The sequence below is a fragment of the Onychomys torridus genome, chromosome 8 (genome assembly GCF_903995425.1).
Source record: "Onychomys torridus chromosome 8, mOncTor1.1, whole genome shotgun sequence".
Lineage (NCBI taxonomy): Eukaryota > Metazoa > Chordata > Mammalia > Rodentia > Cricetidae > Onychomys > Onychomys torridus.
The window spans coordinates 50,073,099-50,092,462 of record NC_050450.1 but is presented as its reverse complement, the minus strand read 5'-3'; the positions used below and the strand labels follow the sequence as shown (position 1 = coordinate 50,092,462).

Here is a 19,364-nt window from a genome sequence, read left to right as displayed (position 1 = left end):
ACACACCGAAGAATCAGGCAAGTTGCATCTTCTGAACTTGTTTCTCCTTTTGCCTCAAGTAGACTTCACTGATCCAACATAAAAATCAGCGAATATGTGCGTCATGAGTTCCTGGTTCCTTTTTGGCAGGAGCTATAGTGACCATCCACCCAGGGCACTAAAGGTGGGGAGTCTTTAAGGATTGAAGGAAGCCAGAAGATTCATAGGAAGTTAACATTCGAATAAGAACGGTAAAATGGTTCACTGTCGAGGTTTTTAGGTTGCTGGCCCTTTCCGTTTTTTGAGCATCTGTAGGGATCTCAGTCTGAAAACAAGCCTACTAATTCTTTCTCCTTCCTTTCCGAGGTCACTTTGAGGGACGGAACCTCAGGAACCACGTAGGAAGATTGCTGCTCTCGATTCCTCGTCCTGCTGGCTCTCCTGCGCGTCTGGGAGACCTGGCAGGGTAAAGCTGCCAGTCAGTCCCTGCCACTGAGCAAAATTCCGCGAAAAGGCGGCGCTCCGGCTCTGCAAAAAAAGGATCAGCGAAGACACACCATCACCCGGAGCCACCCGCGGGAAGGATTCCGGGACGCAAGGACGCCGGGTCACGTGGGCGCGGCGGGCGCGCGCCCCAGCCCCGCGGGAGGAGGTGCGCCGGGAGGGGGCGGGGCCGGGGCCTCCCGTGAAGCCCCGCGCGCGGAAGGACCGGAACTCCGGGCGGGTGGCTTGTTGATAACATGGCGGCAGCAGCTGCCCGGGCATCCCGAGGAGGCGGCGGCGCCCACACCCGGAAGAAGGGGCTGTTTTCTGGCTAGTGCGGCGGCTTCTGCGGACCCGGAAGTCCCAGCCAGCTGCTGAATGAGGGGAGCCGGGCCCTCCCCGCGACAGTCCCCCCGCGCCCTCCGCCCCGACCCGGGCCCCGCCATGTCCTTCTTCCGGCGGAAAGGTAGCCGAGGGGTCGCCGGCGGGGGGCGAGCCGGGCGGCGGTGGGGCGGCTGGCCTGCAAGGGCTTCGTCAGGGCGGCCGCGAGGCTCTCGGTGAGCCGCTCGGCCTCGGCGCCGACACCCGCGGTGCGGTGCACTGCCCGGGACTCCGCAGGGTAGAAGGTGGCCTCATGCGAGGTCGGAGGGGCATTGTCGCTCTGGGCCGAAAGTGCTTGCTCAAACCCATAGAAGTTAACACTTGTTTGCTAAAGAACGGCTTTTCTGGTGTGTTTGGTTTCCAGAGGTTTGTATGTGTGTGTTGTCTTACGTGCAAGAGCGTACTGTGGATCAAGATCAAGGAAATCCCTTTACTTAGGAAGTCTGACTTTTCTGAATATTGAGGGACATATACCTAAAACCACGTGAAGCTGTTGTTTCTTCAACCAGCGCTATTTTCTAGTTTCCTCTTTTGGGGGCGGGGTTGGAGAGCGGAAAGGGGCCCACTGTTATTCCCAAAATAAAATTTCTTACTACTGAAGTTCCGTATTCAGAAGACTACTGCTTTTGATGATTTAGCAAGTTTACTGATGATTGGAATCATTGCTGTTTTTAATAAACGAACTACTTAGATTTCTGATGTTCAGTTGTAAAAGCTTGCTTCGTTTTAAAATAAGAGGCAGGGTGATTTTGATCCTGGAGAAGGTTGTTGCATTTCATTAAAAATACATACACAAATTGAACAAGCAAAATCTCTTTAGATGGTGATGGTTGTATGTGTCCATTCTTGTTGCTTCAGAGAAGATATGCCAGACAGATTTTAAAAAAATTAACACTTAATCGGACTTGTATTCACATGACAGCTTTTTCGTAAACTCTGTAACCTGGAGCAGCCAGTTAACCCACTTTTCTCCCAGCTGCGAATCAGGTGATTCCTAAAGGCCTCATGGGACTGAAGCTGACTGTTAATGCTAGATGGTGAATGAATGAATGAAACTGGTGAAATGATTGGAAGCCTTTGTCAGTAAAGTGTCTTAGTACCTCTGGAGTTAGTAGCTGTGTGACAGTGTTGGGTGCTCACTTGTTAAGGGGGAAAATACATTCTAAGTATGGGACGAATTTCATGTTGCAGGACAACAGACTGTTGTCTGTTTTTTCAACACACACTGCCAAATGTCCAGTCTGCCAGACACTGCTAGGATGTCATTGAACAGTCAGCCAGACCTAGTCTCTACCTATGGAGCTCACTGATGCTCTAGGCAGAGAATAAGCAAAAGAATAAAAATTTTTTTAAGAGTGTGTGTATATCTTTACAAACTGAATGATGTGTAATGAAAGAGTAATTTATGAAGAGAGACCTATTTTGGTTGGGTGTTAGAGGAAGAACTCAGTATGTAACCTTGAAACGTAAAGCTAGTGGAGCAGTATGAGGATGTAACTTTAGAGAGGTCAGGGAAGACACTGTAGGTACCAGGAATAGAGAGCTGGTGCCCTTCAGGAAAGGCAAGACAGCTCCTGTGACTGAGGCATACAGAAGTAGGTGGGCAAACACATTGTTGAGTTTTATTCCAAATATAGAAAGAATATATTAAAACTTTTGGAGAGGGATAACCTGACAATAAAGAGTGATCAGATTATTTGCATGGGAAGCTAGAGTCAGGTGGCTCAGCAGGTAAAGACTCTTACTGTGAAGCCTGACCATCTGAGTTTGTGCCCCAGGACCCACAATGGTGGAGGGAAAGGGTGACTCCCATAAGTTGTTCTCTGACCTCCATACAAGTGCTGTAACATGTCCACACCCATAAAATAAATAAATGTACTTGAAAAAAATTCTTGCAGATGGGTTTTGGAGACTGGGTGTGGCAACTCAAACTACAAGTGGAGTGTTGGGTTGAGGCAGTCTAGCTTTGTAGCATGGCCTTAGCATTTACTGGTGAGATCAGGATGCCCACAAACTTGTAGCCATTATTCTGCCTCTGTAGTATTGGGTTTGCAGGCATGTATCACCACCACATCTGTCTTCTGAAAACCATCTTATAAAGAGCCTCCTCCTCACTTTATTTTTCTTCCTTGATAGAGGTTTACTATGTTACATTTCATTTAAAATGGTAAATCTGAAAGCAAGAAAGAGGGTTGGCGGTAGCTCAGCCCTTCAGAGCATGTGTTGTTCTTGTACAGAGGATCCCACATGGCAGCTTATAACCATCTGTAGGGCCAGGTCTGGCCTCCTTGGGCACTAGGCATGCCCATAGTATGTATACATAGAACAGGTAAAACACAGCAACAACAAACTAGGGGGAAGATGATAAGAATTACCTTAGTGTTTTCTCATTTTATTTTGCCTCTCTGTATTGTATTAAGTTTTACTTCTTTTTTTTTTCTGTGGGAGCTGAGGACTGAACCCAGGGCCTTGCGCTTACTAGGCAAGTGCTCTACCACTGAGCTAAATCCCCAACCCCTTAAGTTTTACTTTTGGATCTAAGTCTTTTGAGAGATGCTGTTTGTAATTCTTCTGTCATGGTTTTCATCTCTTATTTTTGGGGGAGGTTGAAATTAGTATCTTGATATGTGGCATTATTGGCCTTAAACGTACAGCAATCCTTTCTCAGTCTTCTGAGGACAGGATTACAGGGATGTAACACAGCCTGGCCTGTCTGTCTCCTCTGGTATACACACCCTGGAATGGACGGAGTTACAAGATTCTCATTTGTCTTTGAGAATATCTTAATGATGTCTCTACTAGTCTTTAATCTCAGAGGTTGGGAGACAGAGGATCTCTGTGTGTTCAAGGCCAGTCTGGTCTACAGAGTTCCAGGCCAACCAGGGCTACACAGAGAAACCCTGTCTCTCAAAAAAAAAAAAAAAAAAAAAAAAATCTGTCATGATGACCCTTTTATTTCTACTTTGACATAGAAATGTTCCAAAGGAATTGGCATTGCCCTTTTCATTTGTATGGGTGTTTTGCCTGTGTGTGTATGTGTGTGCCTATGCCTGAACAGGCCAGAAGAGAATATCCAATCCTCTAGAACTAGTTACAGATGGTTGTGAGCCACCATATGGGTGATGGGAATTTATTGTAACTACTTGATTCCTTCATAAATACATCTCATCTCATTTTCCTAGTAATAAACTTGTTTTTAAATTTTTACTTAGAAATATTGACATTGATGATTATTCAAGTAGGTGTTTTCCTATGCAAATATGCAAGAACGTCGCCTGGCAGAGATAACAAATGCAAAGTGGTTAGAACAATTGCCCTACTGTAGCCATGCTTTTCCTATTCTCATCCTTGCTATTTTTAACTGTGGCTGGCTTTCTCCTTTTGAAATGTTATTGATAGGCACAGTTGCACACTGGGAAGCCGAGATCTAGCCCTCAGAACATAAACTATCACACCTGGCCACTTGGCACTGTGTTGAAGATTCCAACCAGCTGAATAGCTCATGGCTCTGAAACCCAGAAGACACAAGCAGAAAGCAGAGTCCTTTTTTCAGTACAGTGACCTCAGCCTTCAAGGGCAATAAAGATGCTGCCGTCATTTGCTGGACCTACAGAAGAGCAGCACATGTGTGAACTAATTTCAGCCCACTCCAAGACCCTTAGAAACTGCATGAGATGGAGCCTTTTCCTTCTAGAAATTTGTTTTTTAAATGGCAGATGTATGTGAGTATGTGCACTTGGGAATACAGGTGCCCTGAGTGCAGAAGAGTGCCAGATCCCCTGGAGCTAGAGTTACAGTCAGTTACAAGCCACTCGGCACTTCTGGTAATATCCACACTCAGGTCCACTACAAGAGTAGTATGTGGGTTTTTGTTTTTTTCCCAAGAAAGGATTTCTCTGTGTAGTCCAAGCTGTCCTGAAACTCACTCTAGACCAGGCTAACCTGGAACTCAGAGATTCACCTACCTCTGCCTGCACGTTGGGATGAAAGGCATGTGCCTCCACACCCCGCAGTAGTTAGTATGTGCCCTTAACTACAAAACCATGTTTCCAGCCTGCTTTCTTTAAATGCCATTCTCTACCCCAAGAGCAGATGTTTGTTTCTTTTCCTTCTAAATCATTTCAAATTTTGTTTTATTCACCAGTTGTACTCCTTTCTATTTGGAAATTTTTAAAATATGTCTTTTATTATTTTGTGTGTGGGCAAGGTGTTACTGGGCACACAAGACTGATACAGCTTTGTGGAGTCAGCTCTCTTCTCCCAGCTTAATGTGGGTCCTGAAGATCAGATTCAGTCAGTCAGGCTTATGTGGCAAACACTTCGTGGGTTAAAGCCACTTCTCCAGTCCCTGGAGTTTATTTCTGTGTTTCAGAGACAAGATACCCTCATCAAACCTCGCACACCACCAGTTTTTTTGGTATATATATACATATATATATATACATACATACATACATACATACATACACACACACATGTTTGCATGTATACCATGTGTGTGGCTGGTGCCCTAGAAGGTGTGAAGAGGAGGTTGGATCTTATAGTTACGGATAGCTGTGAGCCACATCGTGGGTGCTGGAAACCGATCCTGGGTCCTCTGGAATTTTAACAGACATGTTGGCATGTTTAATAGTGCAGACAGACCTTTGAGGCCAGCAGAACTTAACAAGTCACAGTTGGGGACTTGTGGGATGGTCCTCAGGACAAAGTGCCTGCTGGGAAGTCTGACGACTCAAGTTCTGTCCTTGGAGCTCGTGGTGGAAGTAGAGAGGACTCACAAACATTGCACTCTGACCTCCATGCACGTGTGCACTGACTTAGGCACACACACACAGTGCAACGGAGAAAAGAAAAGACTTGACATAACTGGAGTTCCAGTCAGTTGTGAGCCACCATGTGAGTGCTGGAAATCAAATCTGGGTCCTCTGGAAGAACAGCCAGTGCTCTTAATCATGGAGCCATCTCTCCAGCCTCAAATAAAAATTTTTTAAAAATGTAAAATGCTTATACTCTGGCGTTTTTCAGAATAAGTTTGTGAACCTTCAATATAGATGTATAGATACAGCTATAGAATAAAAGGTGGGAGATTAGGAATTTATTTGCCCACTAGATTCACTCCATAAGCAAGGTGATAGCAAAATGCTTGTGCTTTTTCAATCTTTATAAAATCAGCTCCCTCGGGTTGGGGATTTAGCTCAGTGGTAGAGTGCTTGCCTAGCAAGCGCAGGGCCCTGGGTTTGATTCTCAGCTTAAAAAAAAAAAAAATCAGCTCCCCCTTGACATTTAAGCTGAAATTCAAATAACATCTCAGAGGACTTCCTTAGGTACCCTGTCTAGACAGAGGCAACTGCCTCAGCCAGTGTTAACTGTCAAGAGTGGTGACACAGGCTGAATTTAGGTTGTGTTCTGGGCTAGCCTGTAACAGACCTGCTGACTAGTGAGATACCGAGCAGGAAAGAAAGACGTTCAAGGATGGACTGAAGTTTTACCCTGAGAAAGTCAATACTAAAAACCTGATGATAGGTCTACATGAGCCAAGTTTGGAGTTGAGTTTCAGGTAATATAAGTAAACCTGTCAGAGATATAAAAAGTGGACCACAGTTAGCTAACCAGTCTGAATTTCGATAAGGAGCAAGGCCGGAGATGTAAAATCTAAGTTAGGAATATACAGGTGATGTTACAAGATGGCATTGGCCCTGTTTCCTGGCTGTCATGAATTAAATGGTCTCCACCACTTTGCTACCCCATGTTTTACCTTTTCACAAGCCCACAGCAACAGCAGGCAGTGGACTGGCACCTCTGAGAGCCACTCCTCAAATGACAAGACAGAGACAAGGGTGACTAAAAGTCTGTGGGTACATGCCTTTAATCCCAGCACTCGGGAGGCAGAGGCAGGCAGATCTCAGTGAGTTCAAGGCCAGCCTGGTCTACAGAGTGGGTTCCAGGACAGCCAGGACTGTTACACAGAGAAACCCTGTCTCCAAAAAAAAAAAAAAAAAGAAAGAAAAAAAAAAAACGTATTAAAAAAAAGCCAGTGCTAATTCTTATGGGGGCATTTTTGTGTGAAAATATCAATAAGGACCGTCATGACAGAACTTAAGATATTATTTAAGAAGAAAATGAGAATTCCATCCACCCCCGAGCACAGGTTTTCCCATCTCTTTATATGAGAAAAGACAGCTAGGCCACAGTGCGATGGTGGGTGGTGCACTCACGCAGATCTAGCACTTGGAAGGCTGAGGCAGGAAGACTGCTGTAAGGTACCAGTCAGTCACTCTCTCACATATCCTTGTTTTCTGTTACCAATGGCAGTGACTAGTACCAGCAGCCAGCCACCTTACCTTTTCTGTGTTGATGCCTTCGTCCTTGGAAGTAGACTTGCTGAAGTCAAGGGCCCTTTTCTGATGCAGGAGAGTTGGGCACATGCCAGAGACTCGGGTTGTTGATGGGTTGACTTGAGGGAGACACTCTGAGAGCAAGCTATTTTTTGCTGCTGGCTTTTCAACTTTAATATTTCAGAATGTAGAGACCTGACACATTCTGAGAGTTCTTATTTTGATAAGCCACTCAAGATGAATCCAAGGAAATGTAATGTTTAAAACCAACACAAGAAAAGTAAAGCGGATTAAAAATAACCTCATGTCAGGTCTTATAATAGAATCCACACTTGCCTAGAGCATTTACAGCTTCCTTGCTTGCTGTTGTGAGCTTCTCTGCTATAGAATTTTCACTGTTTTGTGTAATAAAGGAAAGATTATGTAATCATTTTAGAGACAACTTGTGAGACCTTAGACTTAGGAATTGAGGTTGTAAGTTTGAGATGTTTGTACTCAAAGCTAGGGAGGGCATACAAAAGAAGTAAGATGCTATAGATGTATGACCAAGAAGTCTTTCTTTACTGCACTTGTAGGCAGCATAGTGGATGATGTCGTGGTGTTAACATCCTAAATTCATTTCAGATGCCTTTTATATAAGAGTTTCACTTTCATCAGCAATGCTCTAAATGAGTTTTATTAATGGCCTGATTTTACTACTTGAGGAAATTAACATTCAGTGAAATAAAATAACTTGCCAAAGATTACATGGCTGATAAGTAGCAAGGGCAGAACTTGACTGTAGCTGTTTTGAAGGTTGGCTCTTGAGAAGCCCTCCCAGAGGTTTGATCAAGTGCTCTTCAAGGGTTACTTTCTCAGAATTCTTTTCTGAGATCTGTCCTGCCCCCAGGGCACATAGTTCATTGTTTTAGAACTTAGAATACCTGTCAGTTAGATTCAAGAGTCCGATGGTGACAATTTATAGAATGGATCTCTTTGACTGCAGAAGTTGGTCATGATGCCTTTTTGTGTTCTAGTGAAAGGTAAAGAGCAAGAGAAGAGCTCAGATGTCAAGTCCATCAAAGGTGAGTGAGTTCTCCTTTGTATTCACAGCAATGGGCTTTGGGGTTATAAGCGCTCTGATTTTTATCTCCTTTCTTCTTGTGGCAGTAATCATTCTTCAATATTATTATTATTTATTTATAATTATGACATTTCTCTCTTTAGCATGTATACTCTATCAGGCTTTTACTGGCATTTGCTGGCTGCTCTAAAGTGAAGCAGTTCCTTATTAGTCAGACATTTGATTGTTCCCTAACAGTAATTCATTGGCTTTGTTCAGTAAAACAAACACTGAGCTGTGACAGCTAGAGAAACTCCCATTTACAAGGCTGGTTTTCTCTCTGCTCAGAAATGTGGATGAGTACAGTTTTCACTGTATTAGAATCAATGCCCTTCATTTAAGCTTATTCACAGTACTTTGTGAATGTTAATGCACTATTCTTATTCATGGGCTTAAGTATGCTTTTCTTATTTTATTATTATTATTATTATTATTATTATTATTTTTAGTTACCATCTCTTCTGGGTTTTTTTATTCAATGTCTACTGTACTGAGATTGGAATGAGGAAATTTGCAATAGAAAATTATTTCCATAGCCAGTATATACAACAAATTTCATTGTATGACATAGCTAAAATATGCAGACTACTACTTAGATTTTTCTTGATTTTTTTGATGTGGCCAGCATTGAGTGTTTACAGTCTGCTCAATTTACCAGCGAGTTTAATTACAACATTTACAAAGTTTGCAAGATTAGAGAAAAAAAGTTTACAGCCTTATTGTAAACTTATTACTGATAATTTAAAGTGAGTTGGATTCTGTACTAAACTATTTTCTTTAAGCCAGCTGTAACTGGCATTTGGTAAAGGTGAAAAGGTCCTAAGCGGATATTTGTGAAGCAGAGCTGACTGTAGTAGTAGGAAGGGACTAGCACTTGAGAGCATCAGAACATTGAGGAGATAGGCAACATTTGTTTTCCAGTGGGTTTCTAGTTCTCTCAATTAAAATTGAGCTTTAGAAACTTCATGATAGGTGGGTGAGGTGAAACATGCCTTTAATTACAGCACTCAGGAGATAGGCAGGCAGGTCTTTGTAAGTTTAAGGCCAATCTGACCTACTTAGCCAGTTCCAGGACAGCAAGACTCTGTCTCAGAAAAACCAAGTAAATAAATTATGTCCCCCCACCCCCCCCAAAAAACAAACCTCACAAATAATATATAAAAATAAATTTCATGCTCATAATCTGCTAGTGAAATCACATAATCTCTGTTTAGCAGTTATAGACTTGACCTTAGGATAACAACAGAAGCATTAAAAGAAACAGCCCTTCTAGAAGTTTGTACACAAACACTCCCTGCCCCACATGCACTCCCTGCCCCACATACACTCACATGCATACACACAGACATATGTAGGGATAAAAGTAAAGTTGCAGGGTGAGTAGCAGGACCTACTTAGATATACAGTGGCAAATAGGGCAAAAATAATAATGGCCTCCATTTATAGAGCACTTTTAATTCTTTTTGGTTTTGGTTTTTCAAGATAGGATTTCTGTGTATCAGCACTGCCTGTGCTGGAACTTGTTTTGTAGACCAGGCTGGCTTCAGACGTACAGAGATCCACCTGCCTCTGCCTCCCGGGTGCTGGGATTAAAAGGTGTGCACCACCACTCCCAGCTAGCATTTTTATTCTTGGCATTAAAAAGTTGGCTGTAACAGAGACCACGAAAGACTAGCATATTGCCTTTATTTATTGAGATTGGTAGGGGAGAGGAAATTTTACCAAGTAATTTTACATGTGATTTGAACTAGTGGTGGTAATAAAGAGATGAGGACAAAATTGAAAGTCCAACAGGTAAAATGAATTGAAGTTTGTTATTGATTAGATCTGAGATGCGAGGGACACAGATGTAAGGTTTATCACTTGCTACCTTTCTGGCTTGCCTCACAGAACCAAGCTAGGGAATTACATGTTCAGTTGTAGTATATTGCGTGGGAAGCACTTTTGAGTCATTCATTTTTATATGTTTCACACACAGTAATTCTAGGGTCTGAGGTTTTAACCAAAGATATGAGACTCTAGGTGACCTAGGTTGGAATGCTGCCTGTTGAAATGGCCCTTCCCAAGTTCATAGACCTAGGACAGAGTGTTTAACTTTTCTGTATGTTTGCCTCTACCTATAACATGGAGGAAATACCAGTCTTGAAGAATTGTCCAGAGAGACCAAAATGAGTAAAAAGCCATGGACAAAGCAGCAGAGTTTCTGGTCTGTCACGGGTGCCCGATGGCAGGGTTACTGCCTAGTGTTAACATAGTGAGCTGATGTGAAGGATTGCAAGGAGCCCAGAAAATCTGAGGTCAGCAAACTTTAGGGAAGATTTGCAGCTGGAGTTTTCTCCAGTCCTGCCTGGCCCACCATCAGGACAAATCTCTCTCACCTGCCAGTCCCGCATATTGCTTACAAACTGTATGGCCGTGGCAGGCTTCTTATTATCTAGTTCTTATATCTTAAATTCACCCATTTCTATAAATCTATACCTTGCCGCATGGCACGTGGCTTACTGGTATCTTACATGTTGGTACTCATGGTGTTGGCTGGCAGCGTCTCCTGACTCAGCCTTCCTGTTCCCAGAATTCCCTCTGCTTGTCCTGCCTATACTTCCTGCCTGGCTGCTGGTCAATCAGCATTTTATTTATACAAAGCGATATCCACAACAAAGATTTCATGGAAATATACACACTGAAGAATAAGAGGATTTAGATGAAAGAGAATTGTTTATTTTGTCCCTGCCAGCCTTTAAGTATATGTGTGTGTATGTATGTATATATATGGGGCAGGGGGGGCTTCAGCTAAGTAAAGGGAAATTTTTACAAAACAATTGAAATGAGATTATACAGAGCCATAAAGACCAGAAAATGGGCCCTAGTCACTGATTTGCTGCCAAGGATTCAGCTGCCTCTCCCTCCACCCCCCTCGCTTCGTATCTGTCCATCCACACCCCTTTTTCCTGCAGCCCCCTTCCGTAGTCCACTTCCACCAAGGAGAAGGAATTGTATCCTGTTCTTGCTCTCCAGAACTTCAAAGTTGATAACCTACTTCCTACTGGCACTGAGGAGTATATCATGTAAGAATCCAGTTGGCAGGAAGACCCTTCAACTGCTATCCTAGGGATCACTGACGATTATGATAAAAAGAAACTAGTAAGGCATTTAAGCAGAAATTTGCCTTTATTACCATTGTACCATAATTGAGCATCCAGAATATGGAGATGTATCTTCTACAGAACATACACCAGTGCCTGATAGAGACTGGACTGGCTAAAGGTGATTCCCTGAAGGTTCATGGCTTTTAAGTGCTTGTGGCTCCCAGGAGCTTAAGTGAGGATTTCCTTCTAATGAGTAGAATTTCCTGTCTGTCCCTTGTCATAATTTAAAAAAACTTCACATCTGTGTAATGTATCCATTTGAGGTCCACTCATACTCGTACAACTCCTTCATGCAATAAACAAAAAAGAGTGATGCCCCCCCCCCCCCAAAAAAAAATGAAAAGCCAGAAAAGAAAGTTGAGCCAGATAAAATGTGGGCCTTTGAGCAGGATACTGATGTCATGTGGTTTTCATGACAGGTATTCTGGAAGAATTCTAAGAATGAGACCCAGAAATTCTTTTGTACTGTAGAAAAAAGAGTTTGGTCTTGAAAATAAATAATAAGAAAGTAAATAGATAGTGAAAAAATCAGATAGTAAAAAAGAATGAGACTATACTTTTGAGCTTTGCTGACTGGTGGATCTGAACACACAGACAGACAAATTAAAAAGAAGAATTGGTTTAGAAGAGGTGATGAGTCTTATATTTGGACAAATATGGCCTGATGTGGCAAAGCCAGAATGGGAATCCCCAGCAATAAATAAGAGGTGTAAGAACAGAGCCCATATCAAAGGATAGATATGCTAGCAGGCCAGGGCTTCTTCAGCTGCTTCACTGAGTCTTCCCCAGGAGCTGTTGCCAAGGAAACAATAGAGGCATGTTACTTTCTCTACTTTTATTGGTCTTATAGACATAATTAGGTCTGATTTTTATTAAGTTTATTTAAGGGGCAACATTAAGATTTGCAAACTTGCTTTAGTAATAACCAAAGGTTTGAGAATAATTGTACTTTCTAGAAGAAAGCAATATAGAATATCCTTAGGAAAAAGAGTCAGGGAAGGAGGCCATTTCTAACAGTGGACACTTAGGAGATGGATTTTAGAATGAGAAGGATGAACAAACTCAAGAGGAAATGAGGGAGTGTAGAGCCATGAAGTCCAAAGAAAGAGACTGTGGGGAAGGAACAGGCAGATGGAAAGCATGAGTTCTGACAGATTAGTGGGGAGGGGAGAAAAGCCTGTTTTTCCTGGATGGATATGTGTGCACCATGCATGAAGAAGGCATAGAACTAGAGTTACCACGCTTGAGAGCCACCATGTGGGCACTGGGAACAGAACCCTGGCCCTCTTTAAAAGCAATGAATACTAACTGATTTACCACTTTCCTCTCCAGCCCCTAAGAGAAAATACTACACAAATTAATTCATAGCATTTTTGTTATCAAAGATTTCTGATTAAGATATGATTAGAGGGGATGGAGATTTAGCTCAGTGGTAGAGCGCTTGCTAAAGACCTGGGGTTCGATTCTCAGCTCCACCTATATATATATATGATTAGAAAGGAGACATTCATATAGAATTTTCTGTGTAGCTATTGTCTGAATAAAAAAACTAGCCAGGCATGGTGATATGGCTCAGTGGGTAAACGTGCTTGCCAGTGGCAAGGCTGGAGACCCGGGGTTTGATCCCCTGGAACCCACATAAAGGTAAAGGAGAGAACTAGTTCTACAAAGTTGTCCTCTGCATTCCACACGTGCACTGTGGCAAATGTGCCCATATACATAACACATACATACTTTTAAACCTAAAGCTGGCTGTGGTAGTGCACACCTGTAATTCCTACACTCTGGAGGCTGAAGCAAGATTGTGAGTTTGAGAATGGCCTGACCACCATAGTCCGACCATGCCTCAAAAATGACAAGTAAAAAGCAAAACTGTTGTTTATAGACTTGCTAAAATGGTTTTACTTCCTTCAATTTAATGTGAAAAAAAAATTAAGACAAGCTTTTTTTTTTTTTTTTAAGATTTATTTATTTATTTTGTATACAGCATGTATGACTGAAGGTCAGAAGAAGGCACCAGATCTCATTACAGATGGTTGTGAGCCACCATGTGGTTGCTGGGAATTGAACTTAGGACCTCTGGAAAAGCAGTCAGTGTTCTTAACCTCTGAGTCATCTCTCCAGCCCAACAACCTTCTTTTAAAGTTGAACAAATAGTTTGAAGGCAGTTTTTCTCAATTCCATAATCTCTGAACTTTTGAATGGCTGACAAATTTACATATTTGGTAAACAGCTGTGTATGTGCCATTTGTACCTGCTTTAGCCTGTAACTATCTCAGAGAGCCATCAATTGGGTTGTAGTACTCTGTATCCATCATAAGAAATAGTTCTGAGTGTTAGGAGATTGTGAGCACTTACAGGGTACTAGGAGATGCAGCTTAGTTACTTGAGAGATTCTTGAGGCCTGTGTCGTTTCTGTCTTCCCTGTTGTAACAATGTAATACACTGAAAACTTTCGGTTTTTCAAGACAGAGTTTTTCTGTAGCCCTGGCTGTCCTGGAACTCACTCTGTAGACCAAGCTGCCCATGGACTCAGAAATCTGCCTGCCTCTGCCTCCTGAGTGCCGGGATTAAAGGTGTGCGCCACCATGCCTGGCTTTCCAAAACTTATTCAGAATGTGTGTCGTCGTCCCCCCCCCAGCTGAGGATTGAACGCTGGGCTTTGCACTTGCTAGTCAAGTGCTCCACCACTGAGCTAAATCCTCAACCCCCAGAATGTTCTCTAAGATTCATTACTACTTGTGTGAACTAGATCGGACAAATAGAGTTTTGGGGGTTTTTTTTTGTTTTTTGTTTTTGTTTTTGCTTTTGTTTTCGAGACAGGGTTTCTCTGTGTAGTTTTGCGTCTTTCCTGGAACTCTCTGTAGACCAGGCTGGCCTTGAACTCACAGAGATCCACCTGGCTCTGCCTCCCGAGTGCTGGGATTAAAGGCGTGCACCATCACCAGCACAGATAGACAAATAGAGTTTTAACTCTGCTTCAGCAACAAATTTAAGTGTGGCTCTGACAGTGTTGCAGTATTGAATCAGTTTTTTCTGCCACTGCATTGGTAACTAACTTCTTACTCTGGGAACTGAGCTCTTGTTCCTTAGAAGCTGAGCTCTCTCTCCAGTTAGGATGCAGAAGTCAGACTACTAAAGAAATACATTTTCTGAGCAAAACAATTTGTGGTATTGAGGATCAAACCTAGGGCCTGCTTGACACATGCTAAACAAAAAACTTTGCTACCAAATTGCATCTCCATTGACTTTGTAAATTTTGTTTATTATTATTATTATTATTATTATTATTATTATTATTATTGGTTTTTGTTTGTTTGTTTGGTTGGTTTTGGTTTTTCGAGACAGGGTTTCTCTGTGTAGCTTTGCGCCTTTCCTGGATCTCACTCTGTAGACCAGGCTGGCCTCGAACTCACAAAGGTCCACCTGCCTCTGCCTCCCGAGTGCTGGGATTAAAGGCGTGTGCCAACGCTCAGTTTATTATTATTATTATTATTTTTTTTTATGTAACCTTGACTTGCCTGAAATTCAAGCAATGTTGACTAGACTGGCCTTGAACTCAAGAGGGATTTTCCCCATCTCTGTCCCCTTGTGCTGGGATCAAAGGCATAGGACACTGTGCCCTGCCTAAGAGTGTTTAAGTTACTTGAACTTTAGTAATCAGTGTCTTTATTAGATGGATAAACTTTGTTGCTCAATTAAAAAAGTAAAGTATTGTGATGAACATTTTTCTAGATTTTTTTTTTCTCTCAAGAATTTATTCTAAATTCAGTTCTGTTTGTGAAGCAAGCAAATATTAAGAGATTGAAAAGGTCCCCATTTCAAAATGCTTCCTAGATTTGTGTACTTTTCTCTTTTGGAAGACTAGAGTAACGGAACCTGACTTGACTCCCTGGCTCCCTGCTGGGTTGTCATTGTAGACCCCCAAACTCAGCTTGCCTTGTGTCCTCCTAATTCTCCAGAGACAGAGCCCTCTAAGTTAGAGTCTTGGTGCAATATTTTAGAGTTATAAATGAGGATAGATTGTTTTCTTTCCACTTTGCTTGATAGAACTGCCTTCTATTTATTTATTTATTAGAGGCGGGCTATGAAGTCCCGGCTGTCCTGGAGCTCTCTCTGTAGCCCAGACTGGCCTTGAACTCACAGAGATCCACCTCCTCTGCCTCCCAATTGCTGGGATTAAAGGCGTGTGCCAACATGCCTGGCTTATTTTATTTATTTCATGAGTGTGGATGTTCGGTCTGCATGTGTACCATGCATGTCTGTGCATCATGTGTGTGTCTGGTTTCCCACAGAGGCCAGAAGAGGGCACCAGATCACCTGAAACTGGAGTTGCAGGTGGGTGCTGGGCTTGTACCTAGATGTTCTGGAGAGTAGCCAGTGCTCTTAGCTACTGAACTGTCTCTTCAACCCCTTAACTATTTTTGAGTGTTCCTTAAGTATTAAAAAGTTTAGTTTAACTTTCTTAAAGCCTGCTTATGGGTTTCAGATCATCAAATTGTGTTTAACTTTAAACTTTTTTTTTTTTTTCAAATTTATAGCTTCAATAGCCGTACATTCCCCACAAAAAAGCACTAAAAATCATGCCTTGCTGGAAGCTGCAGGACCAAGTCATGTTGCAATCAATGCCATTTCTGCCAACATGGACTCCTTTTCAAGTAGCAGAGCAGCAACACTTAAGAAGCGGCCAAGCCACATGGAGGCTGCTCATTTTGGGGACCTAGGTAAGTGACTTCCTGCTAACGCCTAACAAGGACAAACTTAATAAAACATGGAAGATTCTAGTCAAAGGACAGTGAACTCCATGACTGGAAAAGACTTTGAAAAATGCATTAAAAAATAACCACAAGAGTAATGAGGTAGTGCTGTATTGTGTTCATGTAAATATAAGAAATGTCCAATAGAAAAATAAAGAGGTATATTTGAGCACTTAATACGAATGCAAAAAAAAAGATTACTTATTTCAGTAGTACTCAGGGAGATACAAATCAAAATAATAAGTTGAAATATTAAAATATATTCAAAGTTTGCTAATGGGAATGTTAAGTGGAGTTGAAGGAAATGGCCACTCCTAGTGAGCAGTGGTGTAATAAATGAGAAGGGCCATTCTGGAAAGCAGTCAGTTTAGAAGTATTGTCTGATTCCACTGTTAGAAAAACTGGTAGTCTGTCTTCAAATAGGAAATGGTTACCAAATGGCTTATTCATTTACTTCTGTCTTTTAGGCAGATCCTGTCTGGACTATCAAACTCAAGAGACCAAATCTAGTCTTTCAAAGACTCTTGAACAAGTCTTACGTGACGCTCTTGTCCTCCCATATTTCCTTCAGTTTATGGAACTTCGGAGAATGGAGCACTTGGTGAAATTTTGGTTGGAGGCTGAAAGTTTTCATTCTACAACTTGGTCCCGAATAAGAGCACACAGTCTGAACACAGTGAAACAGAGTTCACTGGCTGAGCCCGTCTCTCCATCTAAAAAGCAGGAAACTACAGCATCGTTTGTAACTGAGTCTCTTGACAGGAGGTTGGGGGATTCTAGCTCAGCCCCACTGCTTCTGACTCAACCAGAAGGAGTTGACCTGAGTAGTAGAACTCAGACCACTCAGACTCACTTGTTGCTTTCCCAGGAATGCCACAGTGCCCATTCTCTCCATCTAGAAATGGCCAGAACAGGAACTCATCAACTCTCCGCAGACTCCCGAGAATCCTCTTCCAGACTTACAGTAGCCAGTAGAAATAGTACCTCTTCTCCACTGAGAGAACTATCAGGAAAACTAATGAAAAGTAAGTATGTGTATGTGCCTCATCACAGCTCAGGACTTAAAACAAGGAATGAAAGGGTCAGAAGAGTGTCTTTGTTCTTCTGGTTCACAAATGGAGGAAGATTTAAAGGGTTGAGTGGCGTTGGTGTGAAAAGCATCAGGAAGTATGTCTGAGTGATGACTGCCTTGCTGTGTGCTAACAGCAGACCGTGTGAGTTCTGTATTACATATCTATTTGCATTTCACCTAATAATCATAATAGCTGTGTTAAAGTAGGTATTAATATCCTGTTTACCCTTGAGAATACTCTGGTTTAGAAAGTTCCTTCCCTGGTTGTCTAGTAAGTGAGGAGCTAGAGTTAAACCCAGGCATTTTGAAAATAGCACTTTTTTATTTTCTGTTCTGTTAGTTTGGAAATTGTACCACATTCTCATTTTTGTAATTCCTGCTCTTTGGAATTCTTATTATCCAGACTTTTTATCTTTTTTATCTTCTCTATTTCTTAAAGGTTGGATGATTTCTTCAAATGTTTGTAGCTTACAGAGTGTCTATAAAGACAGTTCTGGTTTGCTAATGAATTTTAGTGTGTTAATTAATCTTAGAAAGTTCCTGAGTTTTTGTAAAATTTTATTTTACTCTTTGTGTGTATATGTGTGTGATTGTGGACATGCGAGGTCTGTCATGCATGTAGAGGTCAGAAGAGAGTTCAGGCTTGCTTCCTTCCACAGTCGGCTGCAGGGATTGGATCTCGGGCTTGTGGGATAAATGTTTTTGCCCGCTGAACCATTTCTTCAAATGCTTTCTTTCTGACTTTTTTGTTGTGGTGGTGGTTGCAGTTTCTTGTTTCCTTTGCTTTTATTTTGATTGTTTTTATCTTCTCAAATATCTATTCAACACAGTCGACTGGTATTCCCATCTACAGTTCTGGTGGATCTGAGTCAGTGTTATTTGTTTCGTCAGATTCACAAACGTAGTGTGGAATGTGGTTGTTCAAGGGGTAGGGGTGTGAACATACATTTTGTCAAGTTTTACCACAGTTTTCTAGCTGACTGACCTTAACCAGCCACCTGTTTCGTGAACCTGTGTATATGGACAGTGTTGAGGCCCTGTAAAACTAGAGTTACTCTCTCTTGCTGTGGTAAAACACTGGACAGAGGCAGCTTAGAGGAGGAACAGGTCTGTATCATCTTACACTTAAGACCATACTCCATCATTGAGGGAAGTCAGGGCAAGAGCTCAAAGCAGGAACCTGAAGGTAGCAACCATGGAGGAATGCTGGTCGCTGACTCCTTCACAGGCTCACACCTTCTTACACAGTAGAGGATCATCTATCTCTGGATGGGCTGCTCAAAATGGGCTGGGCCCTCCTGCTTCAATTAAGACAATCTACATAATCCCTCACAGACAACCTGATACAGATACTCAATTGAGACTTTTGGGGTGATTCTGAGCTGTTTCAAGTTGATAGTTAATATTAGAGCAAGCATGGGTAGTCTGTTTCAATAATGTTGGTTCAGAAGTATTTGGATTTGCTTTCCCCATGCACCTGGAACCTGTTTCACTATCTTAGCATTACCAAAAACTAGTTTTATTTGTGGATTTTAGGCCTAAAATCCACATGTGAACAATCTTGTAGACGAGAATTGTCAAAGGAAAATCCCCCCCCCACACACACACACACAACATACACACCTTTTTCTTGAGCATGAGAACACCAGAACCTCCCTCTGAGAAGTCATTTTTTCCCTATTCAGTTGTGTCACCAAAAATATGTCCCACCTTTGGGTTTTCTGCCCTTAGTAGTGACTTTAGTCCTGGGCAGCTTCCTTTAAATATTAAGTGCCAAGTCTAGGATTGCTGGAGGTTTTTTGTTTTTTGTTTTTTTTCTTTTTTTCAAGTAAATGTACTTTTATTGCCTGAGTTTACATTAATTCTCCTAAAATTCAAAAAGCTTTGACTAGAGTTATGTGAACAAAACATGACCTGAGACACTATGAACTTATTGTAGAAATGTAAGTATGTTTAGTTATATAGTAACATCTAGATGATGCTATGATACTAACATATTGTATGTTGAACATAATGTTGTCCTTGTAATAACCATCAAAATTCTGAATTTCAAAGTACTGCTAGCTCTAGAAGATTAAGATAAGGGAACATCTGATCCTGCTCTTCTTC

At 41.9% G+C, this 19,364-nt stretch overlaps 1 protein-coding gene across 2 annotated transcripts in view; it reads left to right on the top strand.

Moving 5' to 3' along the window:
• The first annotated feature begins 406 nt into the window (after positions 1–406).
• Positions 407–19,364, top strand: part of Akap10 (A-kinase anchoring protein 10) — a 66,303-nt gene continuing 47,345 nt past the window's right edge. Inside the window, exons 1-4 of one of the 2 annotated variants that reach the window (XM_036197166.1) lie at positions 407–928; positions 8,195–8,242; positions 15,968–16,150; positions 16,651–17,208. In XM_036197166.1, the coding sequence (XP_036053059.1) occupies positions 841–928; positions 8,195–8,242; positions 15,968–16,150; positions 16,651–17,208 (877 nt within the window). In that variant the 5' untranslated portion in view covers positions 407–840. The remainder of the gene's footprint in view (positions 929–8,194; positions 8,243–15,967; positions 16,151–16,650; positions 17,209–19,364) is intronic. The other variant, XM_036197167.1, reaches the window with a different exon arrangement.